The 20,143-nt window shown below is 35.7% G+C and overlaps 1 protein-coding gene across 1 annotated transcript; it reads right to left on the reverse strand.

Annotated features, from left to right (window-relative positions):
* Window positions 1–12,705: 12,705 nt before the first annotated feature.
* LOC140862719 (uncharacterized) lies at window positions 12,706–13,611 on the reverse strand. Its single transcript, XM_073265754.1, has one exon. The coding sequence runs from the start codon at window positions 13,609–13,611 to the stop codon at window positions 12,706–12,708; it is 906 nt and encodes a 301-aa protein (XP_073121855.1).
* Window positions 13,612–20,143: the final 6,532 nt, after the last annotated feature.

Genomic DNA, 20,143 nt, shown 5'->3' on the forward strand with positions numbered 1-20,143 from the left:
TTTTTTAGTTGTTTTTCCTAATCCAGCATCTGTAATTCCTATCAATTATATTGACCACCACAGTTTCCATGACATATCAGACATAACCTTCAAATCAAGTTACTCGAAGATCAGCAAGAATTTCTCATCCAGAGCCTGCTCGTGCTTTTCTCTAATTCAAAAACAATATATATATATATATATCTTTTCTCTAATTCAAAAACAATATATATATATATATATATATATATATGCACAATTTAATATAATAGCACGAATTAATTTGCATGTGTATGATGTCGCCAACATTAGCTAGCAAATACAATAAAATTATTTGGACTATATTTAACCATGGAAAATAACTGAACAAAATAAATAAACTAAACTCAAAATAAAGCAAGATAAAAACTTCAATTCTAACCAAAAGCCACTTAAGCTAGCAAAGAAAAATTCAATATGAGAAAATTATCAAGATTTTGGTTCACCGTTGCAATTCTTTGCAATCCTCATATTATTTTAAGTGAAATTCCATCTATTCCTAAGATGTGACGTCTCGTATTTCTCATTCATGTTTATGAAAATATGATGCGAAAAATGCGGAATAATTTTGAAATTTTTAGTAAAACATGCATCGTGCTCATAAGATTATGTGTCACAAATGAATTTCATTCCAACGATTCAAAAATCTCATAACTCGAAACTTGTATAAAAATTTCGCTTTACAAAATGATTCTAACATTCGATTAACAACCGATTTTTATACGGGAATGCCAGAACTTCCTCATACAATACAAAACTTTGAACTATACAACATTTGATCTTAAAATAATAAGCTATAACATGAATTTAAATTAAATATGCATGCCATAAATAAAATGCATAAACTCATGGAGATGTTTGACATAAGATTCTCGGACAACGTGCCATGCAAATTCTTCTCACCTCCTCGACTACTTAGTCACATGATCATCTTTTAAATCATCAACATATTCATTTTCATCTACACCATCCAAGCATGGTGTAGTAGCACAATTTCTAATTAAAGTTAATCAATTTGCCTAAACAAGTTTAATTGGTCAAAACATGATTAAGGGATACTCATTTGGGTTTAAAGAGTTGTGAATTGGATTCAGAACGATAAAAAATAGTCCATAGAGCCCCACGTGGCTGGGTAGTTCGGAACCTCCGAACTGGTTCGGATGACAATGTTCAAAATCGGAGGTACCGAGTAGTTTGGACGTTCCGAACTGCTGATCGGAAGGTCCCATCTCCTTTGGATAAGAAAGTATAGGCTTTCTGATTGGTTACTTGACTCGAAGGTGTTCGGAAGGTCCGAACTCTACAAGCACAGTGAATTGTCCAACCACAGGACACGCGTTTGGTGGATAGAGTTCGGAAGCACCGAAGGCACGTTCGGAAGCTCCGAATGCAGATCGGATGCTCCGAACCAGAGATCAGAGGTTCCTATTATTGACTATAAATAAAGGGCCGAGTCAACCATTTCATTTGCTCATTTCCAAACTTTCCTCTGTAGTCTTCAGTGCATTCTTAGGCGTTCTAGGCGACGGTTCATGGGCCGGGCGATAAAAAATAGCTACCGGGATCGTAGCGAAGATGTGCGTAGATTTTGGAGACATCGCCATCAAAGGCTGACGACAGACGCAGTAAGTCTAGACTATAATTAGCTTTTGGGAATAGCTACTAGTCTAGTTAAGACTTTCAGTATGCAAAGAGTGATATGATAATTACTTGCTCATGGACTTGAACTTGAGAACCCGAGTTGCTAGGATTCTTGAGTAGAGGTACAAACGTACTATCCGAGATATCTTAGTTGAATATGCATGTTCTATGTTTGTATGTTTATATGACATGTTTTTATGTGCATATATTATGTCATGATAATTATTATGCTGCATACATTATCATGTTGATCATTTACCTTGATATATCCGTTGTGGGGTCGCTCAGTCCCGAGTTTCTTGAGTGTATGGTTGGACCCGTTATTGTGGAATCAGGTAACCGATATCCCTAGAATATTTCTGGTTTGTGAGCCAACTCCTGATGCGACAACCCAGAGTGCTACATACCATGTCATCACTTGACTGAGCAGAGTTTTATCGTGATAGGTTTTCGGTACCTGTAAATTTGCATTAGCTCATAGCATCTGTATACTCATACTTTTGTACTGAGCGTTGTTCTCGCTCACGTCTTCATTTTTGTCTTGGACACCCCATTCCATGGGACATGGCTTAGGTTGGACAGACCCGGAGAGAGCAGCCGTTGAGGTAGCAGCAGTTCCATGGATCGTGTTTATTTCTAGTATCAGGTTGAGGGTATTTTTCAGAACTGATTTCGATGTGGTTGAAAAACTATGTTTCACCTTGAGTTTTAGGGCCGGTTGTATTCTGCTAGTTTTTTTGTTGTAAAACTTTATTTTCGTTGTTTTATTGGTAATTGTGTGTAAAGAATTAACTGCATGCTTATGAATGTTTAATAGGTGAACCTGGAGCAGGTCACTACATTTATGGTATCAGAGCATGCATGAGATTTTGGGATTTAAGAAAACGGTCTTGGGTTCTGTTGCTTTTTTAGATGGCGGGACTCGGCGATGAGAGTCACGGGAGCGTTGGTGGATGATGGGGTGACAAAGACGATCATGAGGACCATCATGGATGCCGACGCTTTGAGAGTTGTTTCCGTGTATTACACTGCACCGATGAGCAACGTATGGAGGCTGTTAACTTCTTGTTGGAAGGACATGCTCGCAACTGGTGGAAGTCCACATTTGCACCCATGTGGCATGAGCGTGGTGCAGCTACTTGGGAAGAGTTTCGTGCCGCATTTCTGAAATTGTACTTTTCTCCTGTACTCCGCCAGGCCAAATCTATTGATCTCCAGAACTTGAAGCAGGGCAGCTTGACTGTTGATGACTATCAATAGAATTTCTTCGAGTTGCTGTCATTTTTCCCGCATATCTATGTAGTATGAGTTGTAGTGACCCGTTTCGTGATCACCTACTAATCAGAAGTTTAAGCATGCAATAATCTTAATTAAACAAAATCAGATAAAAACACAACGGAAACCATACAGTTATACAAACCCAAAGTACTGAATCTGCAATTATTACAACTATATCGAATAAAATTCTCAGTACCCAAACCAACCAGCAAATACAATAAATGGGCATACTGAAACAACTCCTACTAGCTGCCAACACCTGCAACTAAGTCTTCCCTGAGCCTCCTGCTCCGTCCAACCTAAGGCCTGTCCCATGGAATGGGGTGTCCAAGAAACACAGAAACATGGACTTGAGTGAACTACGCTCAAGACAAGAGTATGAGTATACAACTAAATGTAGTGACTCGCTTCGTGATCACCTACTAATCAGAAGCTTAAGCATACAATAATATTAATTAAATAAAATCAGATAAAAACATAGCGGAAACCAAACAGTTATACAAACCCAAAGTACCGAATCTGCAATTATTACAACCATATCGAATAAAATTCTCAGTACCCAAACCAACCAACAAATACAATAAACGACCCTGCTGAAACAACTCCTACTAGCTGCCAACACCTACAACTAAGTCTTCCCTGAGCCTCCTGCTCCGTCCAACCTAAGACCTGCCCCGTAGAATGGGGTGTCCAAAAAACACAAAAACATGGACGTGAGCGAATTACACTTAGCACGAGAGGATGAGTATACAAATACTATATGAACATGAATTCAAGTGTAATGGGTTACCAAGACTCAAGGTCAAGAATATATCTCAAAATAGACTCGGGCCCAAGGTATGTAGCACTCTGCGTCGTCACACCAGGAAGTGGCTCACATACCCAATAGTGGATGTAGGTGACTTCATCACGAGTCCACGTGTCCAACCATCCACTAACACTTAGGGTAAGCACCCTACTACAAGCTATCTCAAGGATAAAAGCTCAATATGATAATGCACGAAGCATAATATCGTGACATAAAATATGCAGATAAAATCATGCCATATAAACCATGCAACACAGAGGACATGTATATTCAGTCAGGGTATCTCGAACAGTATTTTCTTACCTAAATACATCAGTCTAGCTACTCCGGCTCTACTGTCCAAGTCTATAATCATGAGATTACTATATCACTAATCAATATCTAAAAGTCTTAACTAAGCTAATAGATACTCCCAAAATATTTATAGTAACTCGGATATACCTCAGTTCGTCGTTAGCCCTTTGTTATCGATGTAACCAGAACTTAGGCACAACTCCGCTATGTCTCCGGAGATTCCTCGCCAAAGAAGGCTGGAAACCCCTAAAGACACTAAAGAAACGAGAGAGGATTTGAGGAATTGGTGCCAAATTCTGAATCTCGGATGCCCTATTTATAGGCGGAGTTCGTACGTTCCGATCTCTACAAGCTTGCCACGTTCCGAACTGCCCTGATCGGAAGCTCCGATCCTTACTTTGGAAGTTTCGTTCCCATGCATGCGATGATGTGTCAAAACGCTGACGACACGTGATGCGAATCTTGGATGCATGAAAAGCAAACACGATTATAAATAATCGTACCCTCAATTCAATAACAAAAAGATTCAATAATTTTGTCCCGATATTTTGAACAAGTAAGTTTCGGATATCCACCTCTAGTTTACAACGAAACTAGCAACAGATAATCACGAGAAGAAAAAAAATCAAAAATTCAACTGGACCTTCAAAGGAACCTGTCTTTGACAACCCAAGTGAAAAATCAAATGACAAAAGCCACAAAATTTACGAAACTTTGATAAGTTTGATTTGATAAAAAAAATAAAGCAAAGCTTTGGCAAAATTCTAGAAAGAATTTTAAGAATAGATAAAAATCAATAATTCAATAAATCATAATTGTTCATTCCCAATGAATGAGAAGATTACAATATAAATAAGAAAATAAACTAAGAATCCTAATAGAATTATATGTGTTTCCTCCCTATGTCAGAGTTTTTTTTATTTAAGCTCCCTGATAGTACCAAAGTGTTTTTTTTAACTCCCTGTCCACCCATTTAACATATTTTTAATTGTCTAAATTAATTAAACATAATTATCCTCTCACTCCATCCACACGCTCAAGCGCTTACCCTATCTCCCCCAATTCACACGCATCAAACCCCAATAATGAAGAAACCCTCCCTGCATTCCTGAACGGCCTGTGTTCAACCATAGGCGAGAAGAATCATCAAGAAATTTTTGAATTCAAACCGGTAGCACAAATGAGGGAAAAGGCAGTGAAGGATAAACTAAAAAAAGCTCCAACAAAGAATAAATCTGTTACAGCGACAACAAAGAAGAGAAACATCAAAGGTATGAGCAAATAACCTTTTTAGGTTTTAAAATGTTCTTATAAAATCGAATTTTATTTTTAGGAATGATTTTCTTGTTCTCTTAAACTTCATCTGTTTTGAAATTCCCATCCCCTAAATCCTCTACCATGTCGTTCTTTCCTTCCCCGATTTCGTCGGTCTATCATGGGTTGTGTGCATTATGACAAAAATAATGTTTTATTAATTTATCTATTTCTTTTCATAATTATTGAACGTGAGCACTTCTCATGATTTTGAAGTCATTTCTCATATTTTTAGGATTTTTTATTTGCTGTTATTTCAATATAACTATATTGAAATGAAATTGCGAAATGTTGATGAAATTTAGAATTTAGTTATAGTGAAATATTCTAAGTTGGTTCTCTTAATCTTTGTCTATTATAATTTGGTTCTTGTTTTTTTTTTTTTTGTGTTTATCTTGATTTTTTTTGTATGACTTTGTGTTTGGTTTTGATTCTAGACATAATTGTAGAACGTGAAGCAGAGCGAAAAAATGGGAAGATATTTTTTTCACGATGTTCTTCCTCTTATTTTAAAAGTGTGATGAGGAAGTTGAAGTCGATCCTAGGCGAGCAGCAAAAGAGTCGTATATCTCCTTTTGGTAAATGGATTTATATGCCCGTCCTTGCGATCAGTAGTGGCAGGATTGATTATCTACTAGACAAATTTCAGGTGAATTCATGTTGTTTTATTATTGGTGATGATATAAGGATCCCATTCCGTTCATCAGAGTTTTTTATTGTGCTTGGTCTGCAGCATAGTGGCCAACCCGTGGACTTGGACCTAAAAATGGATTTCAGATTTTTAGAACGTCATTTTGCCGAAAAAGTCATCAATGCCAATCGGGGAGCTATTAAGGAAAAACTTCTTTTACTTGCAAGAAGTAACAATGAGAGTGCAATTGATGATTTTGTTAGATTTTTTATTTTGTTGATCCTGAACTGCATAATATTTTCCACCGGTAATTATATCACATCTAGCTTTATATTTCCTTATCTTGATGATCTTACCACCTTTTTTAAACATGCTTGGGGAGATGCTGCATTCCGATTTTTGCACTGAGAAATGCGTCATCTCGGAAGCAAACTTTATGTTGATGGATGCATGGTTGGATTGGTCAGTATATAGTTTTATTAATAATGATATTATTATCTTTTCAATAATTTTAATTTTTTTTGGGGTTCAGGCTTGGCTGTTTGAGACTGTCCCAAGTTTAGGAGTACGTCACAGTTTAAATATTTACCCTCGGTTGTTTCGGTGGGGTAAAAGCAAGATCCCATTAACGGCTGCTGGTGCTGAATCATCATTGAGATGCATAGATACAACCCAAGTAGTTCCTATTTTCTTTTTATTTATATTAAAGTATCTGCGTAAAATTTATGGTTGGTTTGATTGCAATTTTTTTTATTTTGATTTTTAAAATTGTGAGCAGGTGTTGTCCATACACCCACTTTGTGATAAGGAAAATCTAGTAGACATAAAGCTTGTTTTTTAGTCGGTAGAGAGTACATCTGAAGTGAGAAAAATCGGAAAAATTGTGATAGAACAAATTGATGAGATAAAGTTGTTGAAAAAAGGTGTGCTGAATTAGGGGTTTTTTTATATTTAATTTAAAAAAATTTAAATCGCACAAATAATGCGTTCGGTGAGGGTATGCAAGAATACTTCAAATCGCGGATGGGAAGAGCGGACCTTGCCAAAGGCAGGGTCCGCTAATACAACGCTGCTTTGGGTAAAGGACGCTTCCATCTACCCAAAGCAGCGGACGCTGCTTTGATCTTTATGAATGCATGTCCGTGATGCATGAATGTGTTCGCTGCTTTGGATCTTTATGAATGCATGTCCGTGATGCATGAATGTATCACGGACCTGCAAAATTTTGCATGTCCGTGATACATGAAAATAATGGAGGATTGGAAATTCTTATTATATATGTTGGTTTATTTTGTTTATTTTTCCTCGCACAACTTCACTTCTTCTCTGTTTGGTTTTTATTTCTGCCTTACTTGCTCCTTTTCTTTTTCTTTTTTTTGTTGTCTGCGGAGCTTTAGAAATTCTTTTTTTTCTCTTCTTTGTTTGGCAATTTGTTGCGAAGCTTTCGGAAGCATTTTCTCGTCTTCTTTGTTTGGTTGGTTGCAAAACTTTGGGAAGCATTTATTCGGTCACATCCCATTTAAAGTCTTTCAGTTCTTCTTTTTTATTCAGGTACGTTTATTGTTATGTGATAAGTATATAATAGTATTTGAAAAATTTGTATCAATTGTTTATTATATAATTTTTTTGTTGATTAATGATTGTCGATTTTTTCTTTCAGAATGTCGACAATAAAAGATCTCAACGTGTTGTATTTGCAAGCATCACATATATCATCAGTAGTTTCTTCGCAAACTATCGATGAAACTGTTCGATCCAAACGATCAGACAACTTGATTTGGAAATTGTATCTGGAAAATGGCTTGCATAGCCGTGTGAAAGCGTATTTACACCGTATGAGATTTTTAGGTGTTCTACAATGTGGATTTCGTGTTTATGATAATTTGATTACTGCTATGGTTGAACGATGAAGACGTGAAACTCACACATTTCATTTTAGATGCGGTGAGGAGACTATCACATTGCAGGATGTTTCAATTATTTGGGGTTTACCAATTGATGGTGAGCCTGTATCTGGTGTATATGCTTCGCACAAAGTGGGAGAATGACACCACATATGTCTCAATTTATTGGGATTTACGCCATTAGCCTCATATTTCAAAGGTGGTCACTTGTCGATGACTGCTTTATAAGAACACTGCATCTCCACCCATATTGAAGATAATAGCTCCGAGGTGGATGTTGTAAAATATAGTCGATGTGTAGCATTAATGATTATCGGAGGAATAATGCTACCATATTATCAAGAAAGATCGGCTAGATTGATTTTTTTACAACTGCTCCGGAATATTGATCGAATAAAATCTTACAGCTGGGGAGGTGCAATTTTAGCATTCCTATACCGTGAGTTGTGCAATGCAACACGTATAGAAAAATCAATAATATCTGGGCATTTACATATTTTACAGGTATAATTTAATTTTATTTAACTTAAAATAAATTAATATTTATTGAATTGTATTTTTTTTAATAATGACAGATATGGGCATGGAGTAGGATTAAATGTGTTAATCCTGATCGGACTGGCTTATCTCTTGTCATGAATCCGAACTCTGATGATGAAATTATGCCATTTTCTTCCTATGGTGCACGGTAAAAAAAATTTATTGTCATAATATGAACTATGATTATTTTACTCGATTTTTAATTATTTTCTTTATTGTAGGTGGAACAATGTTTTCAGTTATACTCATGCACCGACACACACTCTTCGAATTATAAGGGATTTTTTTAATCGTATGAATCATGATGAGGTATAATATTAAAATATATAAACAATGCAACAATGAAATTCTTTATAAAAAATTTTAATTAAGATTTGCATTTTAATTTTGCAGTTTAACTGGATAGTGTACGAGAGAAACGATCCAGATGTCAGGACAATAATAGATTCATACGATACTAATATTTGGCGATGTGTTTGTCCTGTGATCTGCTTTGAAATTGTAGAGATGCATCGTCCGAATCAAGTGTTGAGGCAATTTGAAATGCGTCAACCTATTCCAAGACCTGTAGTTGACAATGATGACCTCCACAACATCACCAGAATAGGTCATCGCAACACAAACTGGAGGGAATATCATGAAAATGCCATTACTTTTTGGAACAGAGGGATGCGGTATGTTGTCCTGGGTGAATTGCTTGGAAGATCTAGGCAAACAGATGATGACTACTTTTCATGGTATAAGCGCATAACTGTTCGCGTTATATCTCCTACAGTCAGTGGGATTGGTTTTCGTCCATATCCACACAATGTATTTGCTGCTGGACAACATGATATTGCACAACATTTCAGTACTCTTGCTAATGATACGCATCAGTCATCTTGAGGATATGTTCCAAGGTCATCTGGTTGGCATGCCCATGCAAGGCCATCTGGTGGTTTCGAAAATGTAGGGTCATCTAGTGGGCTATACAATGCAGGAGGACCATCAGGTACATTTGAAAATATGGGCCCATCTGGTGCACATGTTGATGAGGATTATCGAACTCCATTTTGGAACAACATCCAAAGTTTTAGAGAACTGATCAATGTTTTCCTCACCCACATGGTTTTAATAACACGTCGGCACCTCAAAGAAATGTTGTTTCACCAGTTATGTTCCCAGGTTATTCAAATGAACAAACCCAGAGCAGTGAAGGCGATGATGATGTGGTTGAAAACAATCCTCAAGATTTTGTACCACGTAGAGGTTCGCGTAAATGTAGATCACGTGGTTGTGGAACCGAGGGTCACTTGCATAATTGTAATTGTAACCATCGATCATGATAAATTTGTGTAATGTAATAATAATATTTGAGTGTTTAATTTTATAATTTTAATCTACACTTTAATATAATATATTGTGTTATTAACACACACACACACACATATATATATATATATATATTACGATATTATATGTTTATTATATGTAGTAATAAACAATAAATTTGAAATATATTATTTGAAATTATATTATATTATATTGTATTATAATATTATATTATATTATTATTATATTATATTATATTATATTATATTATATTATATTATATTATATTATAAATTAAATAAATTATAAAAAAACAGACATATAAATAAGATAAAATACATACATCTATTAAATTAAAACTCATACACGAACACTTTACCAATAAAACTAGATATAAATGTTACTATAAAAACACAAAGGAAAAAAATTATTATTATTAATATCACACGATGCAGCAGTCTTGCATATCTCATTCATCCGATGTTCCTGAAAAAAAAAAACGTAGAAAAATTAATTTTACAATGTCAATAGATACATATCATAATATCGTAAGCGATAAATTAAAAATAATGTATACATATTAGTGCCTCGTCGTTGTCTCTCCCTGACCACCGGTCTGTCCATCTCATTCCTCACTCTTGTTGTTGTATCCCTACCAGCTCTTATTCTTTCACGTCTAAACGGGTTGTGGTGCAACTCAAAGGTAGGTGGATCCCAATATCGTTCATCGGCAAGAGGTTCAAATCTACCTTCATATGCCGCGAGGTAGTTACATATGTTGTACCATGATTGAACTAGGTTTGTCGGATCTAACGAATGGTATTTCGTGGTGCAAATAGCGTGAGAACATGAGATTCCAAAAATTGTCCATTTACCACATGAACAATCACTAGTTGATAACCTCACCACTTGTATATGTTGGCCGCGACTTGGTGTAGCGACCCTACCCGGATACGCTACCTAATTAGAGTTAAGAACATAATTAAACATGCATTAAATAAATCACTGCGGAAGACTTAAATAAAAACAGACCGGCAAAATACAACCGGTTAAACCAATTCGATTAATACAACCAAATCGAATAAATAGCCTAAAGGCAAAACCTACAGCTAATCCTGCTGTCTTCACTGGTCACTGGCTACTCCAAGCTCCGGGTGCTCAATCCTGCACCTACACCTGCCCCATCGAATGGGGTGTCCAAATACACAAAAAAGACTGGACGTGAGCTCTAAGCTCAATACGAAAGCACTGGGTAAAACATACAAATATGATGCATGCAAATGATAGGGTATCCATATCTGGGATAACTGTATACAACTGCTCAGTAATGGCGCCTAGGACATGAGTGGTACAACCCGGGGAGCAAACCCTGTCGACACTGCTCATTCCTATAGGACGTGGACTGTGTCCCCAGATGCTAACTACCCATGACCCGTCAGTCACTGGGCACTAGACATCACCCGTCCAGACAGGGCTGAGCGGCCCTACATGGCTCATCTCACAAGATGGACAGGCACAATATGATATGCACATGCTGCATAATAATATGACACACAAATGCAACATATAAGCATGCAAAACTAGCTGGCTATCTCAGTCTGTACTTGCGTACCTTACTACAGTCAGTTCCTAGCAGTCCCGCTCTAGGTTCCAAGCCTATATCAGCTCTACAATGCAAATATCCATGCATCAATATTTAAGCTCTAAAAGTCTTAACTAAGCTATTGCATACTCCTAAATAATTTAAGGAGACCATAGCTATACCTGCGTCCGTCGTCAGTCCGCTGATGACAATTGCCTCAAAACTAGGCCATAGCTCCGCTACGACGCCTGGATCGCTATGCCACTTCCGGATTCCCAATAGGATGCCTAGAACTCCCTAGATCTGAGTTAGAAGGCCTAGGAATTGAGAGAGGAAAAGGAGAGGTGCGAGTTGAAAATGAAATTTCGGACCTCTATTTATAGGCGAAGTTCGGACCGTCCGAACTCGACTTCGGATCCTTCGAACTGGTTCGGATCCCCCGTTCCTGACTTCGGAGCCGTCGTTCCTGTTCGGAGCCTCCGATCCTGACTTCGGATCCTCCGAAGTCCCATCAATGATGTCATCCATGATGCATTATCTTCGGAGCCTCCGATCCGAGTTCGGATCCTCCGAACCCGTTCGGATCCTCCGATCTTTGGTTCGGATCCTCCGATCTTTGGTTCGGATCCTTCGATCCAGTTCGGAGCCTCTTAACCCGGTTCGGAGCCTCCGAACCATCCGAACCCTCGGAACCTTTCCGACCATTTTCGAGTGTCTTGAATCCATTTCTGGACTCCGTTAACCCATTTGGAATTTCCTTAATCATGTTTACTTAATCTAAACATGATTACACGATTAATTATTCATTAATCGTTAATTCTGGATACGGGTCACTACGTCTGCCCTTGGTAGCTAGTGAAGCATTTTGAGTCCATACATCATATTTGACAACACGATGTTCGCTTGATTTTCTTGCCCATTCTTCATATTTGCGACATGCATAGTCCGACAGCAGCTGATTTTCCTGAACCATACGTTGACCCTTTGCCACATGTTCAATGAAGTATTGTACACATCTTAGAAGGGTCAAGTGCACTATCGCAGATATAGGGAGTCTACGAGCTCCCTTTAACACACTGTTCAAGCATTCAGACATGTTGGTCGTCATCACCCCACGACGCCAACCTCCGTCATGGGCCATACTCCATTTCTCTTTTGTGTGCTAAAATATTTTTGTTCCTGATGGCCTCCATTGTTGCGTCAAACTTACAGACTTGATGTTGTTTGCTCGCCTCCCAACATAAATCTTTCAAATGCACATCTTTGAATCTCGCATTAAAATTTGAGAACACATGTCTCAAACAAAAGTGATGCACACCATGCGGAGGTTTAAAATAGTGGAGATCCTCAGCTGCTCGAACAATGCTCTTATGCCTATCAGAAATTAGGCATACTTCACTTTCACCACAAACAACATACTGACCAACATTTTCCAAGAACCATTTCCATGAATCCGATGTCTCTCATCCACGATTGCAAATTCCAACGGAAACACCTGATTATTTGCATCCAGAGTGACTGCGATCAGCATTTTGTTCTTATATTTTGTATACAAATGTGTGCCATCAACGCTGATGATTTTCCGACAGTGGCGAAATCCATCTATAGAAGGCCTGAATGCCAAAAAAACATAGTTTAATGTTTTTATTGATTCGTTGTTCGATCTAAGATGCTTCCACTTGGCAACTGTTCCGGAATTACATTTGCACATAGCACGCATATATTTTGGAAGCAGTTGCACAGAACTCTCCCAAGTCCCATAAACAATTTCCACCTTGAGTTTCAGACTTCGCCACGACTTCTTATACGAGATTTGATATCCGTATTTATCCTTCACGCTCTCCATGATATATTTAATATCGTACGAAGGATCATAACGTACAATACCCAACAACGTCTGTGCGACCATATCGCTATTCAAGTTATGATGGTCTATGCCGACGTTGATAGATATACACGTGTGAGGACCGCCATATTTAGTTATTTTCCAGTAACCTGTTTTCTCTTTGAAAGAATCTCGAAGACCCCAACGACACCGGGCAGCAGAACGATCATTTCTACACTGTACCTTCAACAGAATGCGTGTGCTATCGACGACACGATACTCACGCCTGGAAACTCTGACTGAATAATATTTCACAGAAGCAATGAGATCATTCTTATCTTTAAATAACATGTTTACACCTAGTTCTCCTCTTTCCAGATTGTAATAACTTGCTCGTGCCCCAACAGGTACACCGATGGAATCCGGAGTCTCTTCTCCAAAGTATTTATTGAAAAATGATGGCATTTCCAAATTGGTGGAGATAAATGGAACGAATTTTCTCTGTAATGTTTGACGAGGTGGTGGACGAGATGACGCCCCTTCATTGATATTTGCATGTGTGTTCACACGTTCATCATCATTCAAATCATCAGCGCTGTTGTCATCCTCTTCTCTAGACTATCCATATGACATCTCTGGTTCAGTATCACTATCACTTCTAGGAACATCTTCATCATCAATTCTAGGAACATCGTCGTGTGGAGAAACATTCTGGTTGTTTGAATACAAGTTTGTTGCACCGACGTTTTGATCCCAACCCAGACCCGTATTTGGCCAGCATGGAGGAACATGTTCAAAAGGTCCAGAGATATGTTGATCCCACGAACCACCCTCAGGATTCTACTGCATATTGCTCATTCCTTCTGTAACATGTGGAATATATGATTCTTCATCATCATGACCAACATTTTGATCAATTTGATTTGGTCCAACGTACAAATGTAATACATTTATATTGGGGCATTGCATTACAAACTCCAGAGCGTCAACATCAACAAGGTCGACTGGAATTTCATGCCATTTTGATTTCTCCATGAATTGGTATTTCGTCGACAACTTCAGATTAAAATTCATCGGATCAATGACCAATATTTTATGCACATATTCAACCAACTCGAACAAAGAAATTGATCTCAATACTCGAATCGGTCTAATATACGGGATACTATATTCAACCGACCCATTCTCAACACTAACGTGACCACCAAAATATAGAAGCACATCAATGTTATCCATACCGAAGATGAAATTTCAGAAAATATATTACAAAGACAGAAGGAGGAGGAAGGAGGAAAGAAGGAAAGAAAATAATATTTTTTAGAAATTGTGAAGAACTTCTTCAAGTAAGAGAGAGTGAGAGACACTGAGATTCAATAATTGTTATATAGAATATTGAACGATTGGATTTCAAATTTTGTAAGGCTTAAACACGTTATTCAATGTGGTCAAAAGTTCTGTGGGAATCTTGTCAGGATCATGTTGTTCAATGGTCAAACCGAGAATTTTGCTGGAATGATCACGATTTTTTGTCTGGAGGTTGTGTATTATTGTGGTGATTTTATATACGTGCTCGATAATTTAATTTTGTCGGGAGGTTGTGTATTATTGTGGTGATTTTATATACGTGCTCGATAATTTAATTATTTTGAGTGTCTCGAATCACATCTGCAGTAAGAGTAGGCGGACGTTGATTAATCAGCGTCCGCTTTTTCTAGAAGCAAACGATGGTATTATAATAATATAATTAAAGAGCATGCATGCAGTAGGGGATGCTGCCACGTAGGCAGCGTCCGCTGGTGTCAGCAGCGAACGCTGCCAAGGGCGAAAGCTGACATAAAAAAAATGCCAGCGTCCGCTCTTCACAATGGCGTTTTGAAGTAGTTTTGAAATTACCCCATGCATTATTTGTGCAATTTAATTTTTTTTAAAATTAAATTTAATAAAAACCCGCTGAATTAGAGGTTGGATATGTGAAATTTGGATCCAAAGGAAAGAAATTTTTGGTCAAGAAACATGACAGTATTGATGAAGATGTTGAGTAGATCGATAAGACCACGGAAGAAGTTAATTTTGAGTTAGCACATGATATAGGCAGTAACTTTGATGATTTTATGGACGTAACTATGAATAATGTTGTTTCTGAATTACATAAAGAAAACAAAGACTTAGAAGGATCACATTGTGGGAATGCTTCAGATGATGGCTTGAAAGAAGAGAACAATGATATGTTAGGAGTTGAATCTGAGAGTGGACCAATTAATGAGAACGATGGTGGTAGTGGTGGTCTTGCTACTTCAGAAGTAGAGAAGATGAATGTTTTTCAATCTTGAATTGTGGATAATGTGAGGACCAGGACTGATCGTGTGAAGAAAAAAAAAGGATTTGATGTTTGTGACTTCACCTAGCTCAACACCAAAACATAAGAGGAAGATAAGAAAAGAGGTATATGGAGCATACTTTAATACCCAATGCATTATTTTAACCATAATATTATGCGTTATTGTTTAAATAGTCAGAATAATGTTTGGATGTTCTCTTATATGACTAAATATATCGCCACTTTGGGACAGTAATTTGTAGATGTTGAGAAGGACGGGTGTACTCCTGAAAAGGTAAACATAGATGTATTCAAAGGTAGAGTTGATTTTTGTGGATTTGAAGAAGCGCCCGATGAAGAAAAAAAGTTGGTGATAGACTTTCTTGCTAGAGAGATATTGGAGTATGTTGATCTTTAACATGTTTCTTATTTCGTGAGATTATTCCCTAATTTTTTGTACTGAAAATTAATTTTTTTGTTCTTGTAACGTCATCATTTGGAAAAATGAGTGTCTGAGATTAACTGGGCCTCAATTCTGTCCCTTTTTGTTTCGCGATCCTGTGAGTCTGAGATAATTAATGCCTATATGATCATTATGCAAAAGAAAAGCATCGATTATGGATTTGAAATTTGTTGCATGGATACAATTGTGCAGGTTCGTAACAATTCGAATTGTCAATTTTTCCCATATTTTTCATTTACTGGATCATCATACAAGAGTTTATGTTTTCTTGATGTATAGAGAGAAGTGCTTCAGAACTTGGAAAAATATGGAAAAAATAGGATTCTATACAACACCGACTACGAAGTATTTCTTTCAAGGTTGACATCTTTCACGAGGTGTAGACTGCAGGAGCTGAACAAAGATTTATTTAGAAGATGCAAATATGTCATTTTTCCCATTAATGACAGTTGGCACTGGTATTTGTTGGTTTATGAAGCTTCTAGCAGGACATTTAAAGTGTTGGACTCCATGCATGATCCAATGGCAATGGGGACAACAAGAGTTTATGTGAGTTTGACCAGATTACATTTCAGTAGCACTTAAGTTTGAATTATTAAAGTATTATCTTCTTTGCAGACAATATTTTTGGCTAGTTGCATAAAACATTTTTCAGGATTCGAGATATTTAGTGAGCCAGTGGTGAGAGAACCTTGTCGTGATCAAGGTGCAACCCTCGATTGTGGTGTTTATACGTGCATGCGGTTGGAATGTCTAGCCCGTGATACGGTTGACATGTGGAAGTATGCAGAGGATGTCAAAATGGACACTTATCGAGCTCGTATTGTAGCCACAATATTATCCGATGAAAATGGATTATTGAAAAAGAAGTTTGAGTAATTTTATGGAGGAAGAGACGTACTAGTTTAGTATTTGAGCTTTGATGGTCTATATAGTAGAGTTCACTTCTATCATGTACTAATGTGAAACAGATGGTTGTTGATGCATGACTTTTGTTTTTGTCCGAACCTTCAACAATGACTTTTGTTTTTGTGCAAAATCAAGGTTCGGTTAGAATGAGTATATGCGGGTTTATGTTCTCTATTATAATTAAATTATACTTGAATCACATTAATATTCTCGATTTACATTCATCTGTGCCCCAAAAATATGCTCGTATTTTCCTCTGTTTAGTAGATAAAATCATGCAAAGAAGCTCCATTCTTAAAAATTCTCCATCAAATATAAATTTGCGATCGAGGAGGTAGTTCTCAAATTAAATGCATTTGTGCCAAAAAAAATATGATCGTACTGTCTTTTGTTTAGTAGACAAAAACCAAGCAGAGAAGCTCTTTTTCAAACACAACATTAATATAAGTTTTCATTAAGACCGAGGTAGTTCTCGATATGCATGTTCAAAATGCTATTTTATATTCTTGATTAGACCTAAAGTATGCTTGAATCTTCTTAAAATATTCTTGATTTAAATTCTTTTGTGCCAAAAAAAAAGATGGTATTATCTTGTGTTTGATAGATAAAAACCATGCAAAGAAACTTTTTTTCTAACACTATATACATATGAGTTTTCATTAATATCAAAGAGATTGTCCTTGATATGTATGCTCAACATGCTATTTTATATTCTTGATTAGACCTAAATTATGATTGAATCTTCTTAAATATTCTCGAATTAAATTCTTTTGTGCCAAAAAAATAAGATGTATTATCTTGTGTTTGATAGATAAAAACCATGCAAAGAAGCTCTTTTTCTAACACAACATACATATAAGTTTTCATTAAGACCAAGGAGGTAGTTCTCGATATGTATGCTCAAAATGCTATTTTATATTCTTGATTAGACCTAAAGTATGCTTGAATCTTCTTAAAATATTCTCGAATTAAATTCATTTGTGCCAAAATAATATGATCGTATTATCTTGTGTTTGATAGATAAAAACCATGCAAAGAAGCTCTTTTTCTAACACAACATACATATGAGTTTTCATTAAGACCAAGGAGGTAGTTTTCGATATGTATGCTCAAAATGCTATTTTATATTCTTGATTAGACCTAAAGTATGCTAGAATATTCTTAAAATATTCTCGAATTAAATTCATTTGTGCCAAAAAAATATGATCGTATTATCTTGTGTTTGATAGATAAAAACCATGCAAAATAGCTCTTTTTCTAACACAATATACATATAAGTTTTCATTAAGACCAAGGAGGTAGTTTTCGATATGTATCCTCAAAATTCTATTTTATATTCTTGATTAGAACTAAAGTATGCTTGAATCTTCTTAAAATATTCTCGAATTAAATTCATTTGTGCCAAAAAAATATGATCGTATTATCTTGTGTTTGATAGATAAAAACCTTGCAAAGAAGCTCTTTTTATAACACAACATACATATAAGTTTTCATTAAGACCAAGGAGGTAGTTCTCGATATGTATGCTCAAAATGATATTTTATATTCTTGAATATTAGACCTAAAGTATGCTTGAATCTTCTTAAAATATTCTCGAATTAAATTCATTAGTGCCAAAAAAATATGATCGTATTATCTTGTGTTTGATAGATAAAAACCATGCAAAGAAGCTCTTTTTCTAACACAACATACATATAAGTTTTAATTAAGACCAAGGAGGTAGTTCTCGATATGTATGCTCAAAATGCTATTTTATATTTTTGATTAGACCTAAAGTATACTTCAATCTTCTTAAAATATTCTCGAATTAAATTCTTTTGTGCCAAAAAAATAAGATGGTATTATCTTGTGTTTGATAGATAAAAACCATGCAAAGAAGATCTATTTCTAACACAACATACATATAAGTTTTTATTAAGACCAAGAAGGTAGTTCTCCATATGTATGCTCAAAATGATATTTTATATTCTTGATTAGACCTAAAGTATGCTTGAATCTTCTTAAAATATTCTCGAATTAAATTTATTTGTGTCAAAAAAATATGATCGTATTATCTTGTGTTTGATAGATAAAAACCATGCAAAGAAGATCTTTTTCTAACACAACATACATATAAGTTTTCATTAAGACCAAGGAGGTAGTTCTCGATATGTATCCTCAAAATGCTATTTTATATTCTTGATTAGACCTAAAGTATGATTGAATCTTATTAAAATATTCTTGAATTAAATCTTTTGTGCCAAAAAAATAAGATGATATATATTATCTTGTGTTTGATAGATAAAAACCATGCAAAGAAGCTCTTTTTCTAACACAATATACATATGAGTTTCCAATAAGATCAAGGAGGTAGTCCTCAATATGAATGCCCAAAATGCTATTTTATATTTTTGATTAGAACTAAAGTCTGGTTGAATCTTCTTAAAAAAATATTCTCGAATTAAATTCATTTGTGCCAAAAAAATATGATCGTATTATCTTGTGTTTGATAGATAAAAACCATGCAAAGAAGATTTTTTTTCTAACACAATATACATATGAGTTTTCATTAAGATCAAGGTAGTCCTCGATATGTATGCTCAAAATGCTATTTTATGTTCTCGATTAGAACTAAAATATGCTTGCTTTGCCTAAAAATATTCTCAAATTAAATGCTTTGTTCAAAAATTATTCTTGAATTACTTTCAATTATTTACTTGCATTACTGCCGAAGAAATATGTTGGTATTCATGACTATTTTAAATTGAATGATGTATAATCATGTTCTTTAGATTAAATTAATTGACATTTTGAGCATATATAAAGGGCTACCAATTCTAAATTTTAGAAAAACAGTGTTCAATCTTTACAATTTTGTACTAACTTTCTGAAATTTTTTGACATATTTCTATTACACATCAGCATATCTAGAAAACAATGGGAAGAACCACAAGTATTTCAGTTCCATATTTGAAACCGACTACTCAACAACATACCAATAACATAAAAGTCATTGACCACAAAAAAACACAAAGATCTGTCACCGCTCTCAAGTAGAAATCATGAACAAGCCAACAAAACATCAACATAATAAATTAAAATATTAATCAACGCAAAAATATGCCTCCAATATTGCCGCTGGATCGAGTAAACCTTCTTGTAGATGCATCCTCGCAAAATGCTTGTTCCAATATGCGACTTTTCCAGTATATAAAAAAAACGAATTACAATTTTTTAGATAAATCATAATAATGGATGATTAAAAAATAATAAAATATTTTACTTGTAAATAAAACAGTTCAATACTATTTCACCAAACAAAAACAGAA

The sequence above is a fragment of the Henckelia pumila genome, chromosome 4 (assembly GCF_033568475.1).
Source record: "Henckelia pumila isolate YLH828 chromosome 4, ASM3356847v2, whole genome shotgun sequence".
Classification (NCBI taxonomy): Eukaryota; Viridiplantae; Streptophyta; class Magnoliopsida; order Lamiales; family Gesneriaceae; genus Henckelia; species Henckelia pumila.

Excerpts from the sequence above, each read along its gene's own strand:
- LOC140862719 (XM_073265754.1), bottom strand. The coding sequence starts at position 13,611 with ATGCCATCATTTTTCAATAAATACTTTGGAGAAGAGACTCCGGATTCC.